Raw genomic sequence first — 7,745 nt, 5'->3', positions numbered from 1 at the left:
CAGATGATCCTTCTGCAGCTCTTCACAGGCAGCAATCCCACTGACTGCCTCCAGTAAAGAAGTACCTTACTATCTTTTTCTTTCCCTGCATTTTTTAAGAGATGTTTTTATGCCGCTCCTATTGTTTTCTCTCCCTGTTTCCATCCCTTCATCTCTTGCTTCTTGTGCTTCTTAGTCTGGCTGAAAAGATTTAAAAATCCACAGTGGATGAGGCCAGTGTTGCCTATTAATTTCTCCAAAGGGGGTACATACTCACAAAATTATTAGTCTGTTTTATTTCTTGATAAGGCCTTTACCTGAAGATTGATGCCACCATTACACCTATAAGGCCAAATTAATCATGAGTGAAAGTGGGCAAAGAAATCAGAGAGGCGACTGTGTTGCGCTGGGCTGGAGATCTTCAAAGCTAGCACAAAATGTAATATGAGCTTTGACACGGTCTGAATAACGCAAAGCTTCTTTTAAATGAAACCTTCACAGCAAAGGGAAGAAATGTTATCCCCAGGCTTACACTTCCAGGAAGGCGAAATATCTCTCCCAGGGATCTTCCCAATTAAATGAGACACTGAGTGTATTTCATACCTCTCTGAGATTTCATTCATCAAAAACAGGGAAATAAACACAGAGCTCCCGGTGTGGCTGAGAGAAGCTTTGAAACATTAACCCTCAGTTGTTAGACTGGATTAGGAAATGCCACTTCCTGCAAAAGCAGCACCTACATCTTCATTCTAGTGTGCACAATTTCTTGTCTCAATTTCTTTCTCTTAAAATAAACTGCAATACCCTGTGCTCAGCCTTTAGCACGTCTCTGTCAGCCACACAACATGCAAAGCAACCTACTTCCTTCTAAGAGTCCACGAAAAATGAAGCAGCTCAGACAATGACTGGAACATTAAACCACATCACCAACAAAAACTGGAGGAGATTTGGGGATAGGTGAAGGCAGAGAAGGCTTGAGAATAAAATGTGCTACCAGCACAGCGTCACCCAGGCAGCTGGAGCGCTGCATCTGCCTAAAAGGTTGAACGAAATTGGCTTTTTGTTTTAGAAGCTGCTACCAATGATCACCTTTTGGACCATTACTGCAGCAAGACAAGTCTCAGTGAGAGATCTCAGCCAGGATGATGTTCCACCTCAGGTCCCAAACTTCCTGAGAAGTTGCTACCAGCTAGAGCTCTGCCTTCTGCCAGCAGAAGTTGCACAGCCCTTCGAAGCACATCTCCAGAAAGTATTTTCAAGTCTTAGCATCCCAGAAGCGTGCTGGTACCACACCAACTGCAGACTTGGTGATGGGCACATGAAAAGCCTCTGTTTGAGGTTATTAATCTCTTCCTAGAAGTGACCTCAGGGTAGCTACCCTAAACAGAACACAGTGTACCCTCATCCTATTCTCTGTGCCACCACCTTTGAGAGATGGGATTTACCAGGGAGAAAAACTCACCTTCACCTCCTCCTCACAAGCACACTGCTGTCTGGTACTCATTGAGCTTATTAATGGCTCTGTCACAGCGGGCGAGGTCCCAGAAGCCTCAGCACAGCTCAGGACAGTGTGGCACTGTCTGCCTCAAAGAGTTCACAGTCTGAAAGCAGAGCCAGATTACAGGGAGCAAGCAGAGAGTGCTCCCAGCTGGCTGTCCAGACTTGTGAGCTAGGAAGGACATCTCTAGCTCCCAGCGCAGCGTCCTGCCCGCTGGACAAAGCTTCTGTACTCAACAGGAACCATTTCATGGAACACCTCACAAGGATCCAGGTGGATCCTTGCAGCTACTTGAGGCATCTGCGGGGAGCACTCACTTTTGCAGGCACCGTTCTCCACATAGTATCCCACGGGACAGTCAGGAATGCAGTGATCCCCCAGGAGCAAGTGACGGGCGTTCTGGCACTTCAGGCAGATGCTGCCGGCGTCCCGCAGGTTGGCCACGCACTGACGGCACAAAGGGTGGCAGTCTAAAGGAAATGGGAAATAAGGGACACGGTGACCACAGATGGACAAAACAGAACTGCCCAGGGGAAAGACACTGCTGACAACTCTGGGAAGACATTAGGGATGTAACTTTCAAAGCCCCTCCCTGCTCACTGGTGCACCAGGGCTGGGATCAGGTACTACACGCTGCACTTGCAGATGGCTGCACGAGAGAAGACCAAGAATTATCACATTGAAGGAGCACTGCTTTCCTCTTGCCTCATTCCCATCTCTGCTCTTCACAACACTTCTGCTTTTCCTCAGCAACCGCATTCTTCACCTCATTCAAGCATTCTCTTTCCCACCCTTAAGTGAGCCTGGGAAAGGTTTGTGCAAAGCCAGTTCAAAGCTCTTCCCTTTCCCCAAACCTTTCTCTGATTTTCGGCAATGCTACCTAACAAACTCTGCTGGCAGCTGTAGGCATTCACCTCCTCTGCTCCCACCATCGAAAAACAAAGAGCACAACCTGTACAGCTGCGTGGCCTTCTCCCAAAGTTCTTACTGTTCAGGTTTTCCCACACAAACGAGACATCCATACCCTGAAGAAGCCACTGCAGACCTCAAAGCCAAGCCAAAAGCAGCATTTAAAGCTGCATGAGAGCGCCTCAAAACCTTTCCCTTTCTTTCATTTCTCCCCAGCAGCACATAAGCTTGTGTCTCCTGACCTCTGCCTGAACTTGGGTGCTTCAGAAGGTTTTACAACAAGCCTTTTGTATGCACAACAGTGCAGTGTAAGGCAACCTGGAAGCCAAATTAATCCTCATTAAGCTAATTCAAAAAATTATAAAGGAAACGACGACTGTCTTGAAAGAAATGTAATAACCAGGCTTGACTTCAGTACCTGGCCTCCTGTCAGATTTCTACTGAAGGGTCAGCTTTCTGTCTTCTGTCTTTCACGACAGCATCACTACTGATTGTCAGGCAATCTAATTTTACAAGCTGAAGACAGGCTCACACAGAAGCCCAGGGGAATGCAGCATCCATACCTGCAAGAACGTAACAGCAACTGGAGCCTAACCCCAGCCTGACTTCTCTTATACAAGACATGGAGATGATACTTACCCAGCACTGGTAGAAAAGCACAGATGCAGCTCAGAAATGAGTGCAATACTGACTGCATCCAGGGATTCAAGGTCTTAAAGTAGCTTCCTCTCTCACCTCCTGACTTTACAGGGTATACAATCTATTTACTTTCTGCCCCACACTCCCAACCTTGGCAGATGGGAAATTAACAGCCAGAGGGGAGGTCAAGGTGAGCAAGAAAGAACATGACACTTAAGACAGTGACCCTGCAGGTTCTCAATCCACCACTGTCAGGACAGGGCTAAGAAAAGAGAAGCAGCACATGAGGTGATGCTCCCAAACGCAGTGACAAACCTCAAAACCTCCTCAGAGGGGTTGCAGATCATAGGGGTTATCATACTGCAGCTTCTGACTGGGCAGGAGTAGAACTCAATACCCAAGGCAACACCCCATAAATCTTTACAGCCAAAGATCCTAAACCTGAGCTGATGTCAGAGGGGAAAGACCTGTCATCTATCTGTAGCCTCAGCGAAGCCAGAAAGCATCACACACAGCTCACCACAGAGAGCATGGACTAAGATACCACCCAAAAGGCCCTGAGCACCACATGTAACATGCATGCACAGGGCTGGAGGTGATGCGAAGAGGTTTATGCGCTTGCATTCAATAAAATTAACACAAATCCCATTACTTTCTCATGCTTCCACACTGACCTGGCAATACATCTACTCCCCTTATGGTTAAAATAATACTGCTCCAGTTTAACCTCTTGCTGGAGCCACTGGTCTCTAACAGAGAGCTTGGCTAGATGCAATAAGTAACCAAACCCAGACATAGTTTTTCAGTGACCAAGACCCAAAGAGGCATCTGTGTGTAGTCAATGGATTCCATAAACAGAGCATAAATCCAAGGGTGCCCCAATAACCCATATCCATGGATCTACTGTAAATAACCAGACTCCCAAATGAATGTTTGAAAAGCTAAGTATCTACAAAACGAGCTGCTGCTGCAGTACAGTTTTCTCCTTACAGCCTCTATGTTTGCTCCTACATATTGAAATGAGTTCTTTTTCTCAGCTCCTGTTTCAGGATAAATCAGCCCCATCACTCTCTTGTTCCTTTGCAAACCTAGACATCAAAGAGCACACAACACCAAATAAAAACCCAGAACTGACACTCATGGTAAGTTTGAGGGACACTGGGGATCTCGTGAGAGAGGACAGGAAGAACTCAAGTGCTCTGTTTTGGAAAAGAATACATTTTTCACAGCAGGCTCCCTTTGAAGCAAGGACTAACAGAAGCAGAGTGTTTTCTTTGTGCTTCTCGGTAACACCACACAGCTGTACTTGTTTCCTGCTTCTGCCTTCTCCCTCTCAATCCCCACTCCAGCTCCAGTTACTGCCCGTGGGCTTTGGGCTTTCGCAGGCTTCACATCCTCTCTTTGTTGCAGGTCAGTCTAACACAGTTCCTGAATTCCCTGAGACTTCTTCCAGCCTGCAAACTGGGTTCTTCAGGGCAGCACATCACTACCTGGCTCGCAGTTCGAATGCCTCCCTACTCATCTTCTTGAGATTACAGTAGACTTGCCTCCCACTGTCCAAACAAATCTTCTTCATGCTCCCCTTTCAGCTGGCTCTAATGTCCTCCTTGTCAATTCACCTCTAGGCAGAAAAAAATACCCCACCTTACCTACCCCTGATCTTCCTATAAAGCAACTTCCATTGTAAAGGAAAACATAATCACTCACACAGAGTTCCATTTCCAGAGTTTCCACACCCTCTTTAGCTTTGTCTCAGCAAGAAAAATCCCAAAGAAAATAGTCCTCTTCCTGCCTGGAAAGTATCTATTCCATACTGTTCCCTTGCCTGTCAAGACAGAGGAAGCTGTTTGGGAAATCAAAATTATCTCAAAAGTCTTTGTGAATGCTCAAAAGGAAACCAGAGGCATTTCTACCTCCCAGTTCCACCATCTGCTAAACAATCAACCGCTTCTACTGTTGAAATCCACCTCCCCTCTTAAGGGCTCTTCAGGAAAACAATTCCTGATGCAAGTTTTGTGCTATAAGGTAAGGTGTGGGGTTTACAAAAGAGCACTACTCTAAACCAGTACTTAAAACATGATGCAATTTACAGGCATGTCAGCAAGCAAGCATTCTCCAGCACCTTCCAGTAAATCCAGAAAGAAAATCAGTGTGGTTGATGCAGAAGGACACCTAGCACTGACCACTGGTGTTTGGTTTAATTTGCTTGTTGGAAGGGGCTTTTTGCCTCTCCTTTAAAAGAAAGGGAATTTGTGGCAGAAAATAAGTGAACTCCTGGGCAAGTGCAACCACATTTGCAGGGATCTGCCTGTAATTTAAATTTACAGCTGGAAGAGCACATTTCCATGGGCCCTTTTTTCATAGGAAGCCTAATGCAAAGCAATGGGAAAATCAGGTGGAAGACATAAAGTGCACACAGCTCTGACGTGACAGGACACTGACAGGTATGCTTGTAGCCCTGGAAATTTTACAGGGCAGAGGCAGCTCTTGACACTGAAATGCTGAATTATTTCCACATTGTAATTCCTTGACTGTATAAAACATCTGGATTCTCCGACCTGATTTCTTCTATCCCTAAGGAGCTGTACAACACTTTTAGGATATTTTCCTACTCCTCAGACACTTTGTTTCCCCCTTCTCTTTGTCTCTGCAGACAAAAAAGTAATTGTTGGTTAAAAGGAAGAGGAAGAAATGGTTCATAAAATTAATCTGTGGAGAGCATAGAAACAAGTCTTTCATAAAAAATCCCCAACACATATATGTAAATAAAAAGAAGTCTCTGTGAAGGGGAATCATCTGTATTAAAATGAGAACAACAGTCTCTCAATGGATATGTTTATTACATCTAATGCATTTTTCCCCCTTCTTAGGATTCCTTATCTCATTTGGAACTGTTCAGCCTAGATTAAGCTTCACACACCATATCTTTTTTTTGATAAAGAAATAAAAAAAGGCTTGATAAAGCTCAGAAATTCTTGGAGCAGTTCCCAGGATGTGTTTATACATGTCTGCATGATGGATTAAAAGCGAGTTTTCTTTTTAAAGAGATAAATGCAACCAGTGGCTTCTGATGAGGGGCTTATGCACAGGCACCGAGCACCCACAAAGTATAAACCCTATGTAGAAATCCTGTTACCTCCCAAAAATGCACACAGCACTGCTAGCTGTGCCAATTTCTCTTTAGGGCCCCATAAACTGCTTCTCTGAATCACAAATGCTTCCTTAACTCACTTTACTGAAGCTCTGGGCAGGACCTGAGCAGCTCCACACTGGAGAGTCTCCTCATGGGATTTTCATCTGTGGGACATTTTACTCATCACAGATATTCTGATTTCTTCACAGTGTGTGCTCAAGTAGCTGGTTAATGCCACAGAAAGGTCACCACCCTGTCTGACCCACACCATCTCCTCTCACTTACCCACACAATATCCCACCAGGTTGAGATACTGTTCTTCCTGGCAGCGAGTCCTGCACTTTCCACTGGCTAGAGTCGCGTGGGGATGGCAGGTTGAGCACTCCCCATCAGAAGGGCCACGGCATGTCTTGCAGGATGGATGACAGGCTGGATAAGGAAAGAGACACTTGTTGTTACGCTCTCATTACGTCCACTTTCCACTCTCCCCTCCCCAGAAAGCCAGCCCTCCCTCATAATAATCATTTCCTCCTACAAAACATGGACATAAAATGATCTAAAAGCATCAGTGACTGCAGAGTGATGGTTTGGAAGGCTCTCACGGCCTCATTTTGAATAAACAATATGAGAAATGAGTCATCAATTTAAAAAATGAGATTTGCTCTCTGCATTAATCAAGGTATAGATCCATACAAAATATAAAATATAAAGAGACTGTCCCTTTTATTCCTCCCTCCAGCATATGCTTGTGCACATACGAAAAGAGTGGGATGCACAGGGGAGATAAATTAAACATCTTAGGATTATAGGAACATCAGAGTGGTGTGGGTTTGACATTCATGACTGGAAAATCCAGGAATGATTTCCAGACAAAGCCCTGCCAAACTGAAACCTGTAACACCTGAATGCCATGCCAGCTCATTAGCTATTCTGTCTGCTAAAGGCTCAACAAAAAGACTGCAGGGAAAGTGGTTAAGATTGTGCAAAAACATTTCACTTGGACTGCTTTTGTATCCTTCCACCAGATGCCGTGTATTTCCAGCATTTCCATGCTACAGATCTGAGGGACACAGAAATACTCTGGCTAATGATCTGTAAAAAATCCTTAAAAACTACTTGTAAAGCTCTTCAATGAATAAACACACACAGCTTCAAAAATCTCCCACCTCAGGACTCCTCCAGGTGACACACAATTGCTCATTCCCCACGTGGAACCTGGGGACATTTTGCAGCTGCCACAGCATAAGGCTCCAGAATCTCAGACCTCACCAGTCACATCCCGCCCCCTTCTCAGCTTCTCAGAAATCGTGCTGGTGAATTCAGTGCTCAAAAGGAAGAATCTATTTTCTAGACACACCTACACTAACTGAGCTTTGCTGCTCCAAAACTGCAGGAGATCTAAGCTGGCAGAGTACAGAAAGACGCCACTTTCCTGACACTGAAATTTTCTTTCCAAGACATGTACATAAGCCTGAAACTGCGTAACGCAGCGTTCAGCAGCTGCCTCAGCTCCAGGGTGGCAGCACACAACCTCAATTGATCAATCTGTACAATGGCCTGCCAAATAAATGTATTTATAGAGCGGTT

At 45.2% G+C, this 7,745-nt stretch overlaps 1 protein-coding gene across 1 annotated transcript in view; it reads right to left on the bottom strand.

The window, feature by feature from the left end:
* Positions 1 to 1,794: 1,794 nt before the first annotated feature.
* Positions 1,795 to 7,745, bottom strand: part of LOC104525429 (extracellular matrix protein FRAS1-like) — a gene marked incomplete at both ends in the record, with an annotated part of 32,830 nt that continues 26,879 nt past the window's right edge. The window contains 2 exons of the mRNA XM_010168584.1: positions 1,795 to 1,947; positions 6,444 to 6,587. Coding sequence (XP_010166886.1) covers positions 1,795 to 1,947; positions 6,444 to 6,587 — 297 coding nt within the window. The remainder of the gene's footprint in view (positions 1,948 to 6,443; positions 6,588 to 7,745) is intronic.

The sequence above is a fragment of the Antrostomus carolinensis genome, unplaced genomic scaffold (assembly GCF_000700745.2).
Source record: "Antrostomus carolinensis isolate BGI_N321 unplaced genomic scaffold, ASM70074v2 scaffold24645, whole genome shotgun sequence".
NCBI classification, from domain to species: domain Eukaryota; kingdom Metazoa; phylum Chordata; class Aves; order Caprimulgiformes; family Caprimulgidae; genus Antrostomus; species Antrostomus carolinensis.
This window is presented reverse-complemented; position numbering and strand designations above follow the sequence as displayed.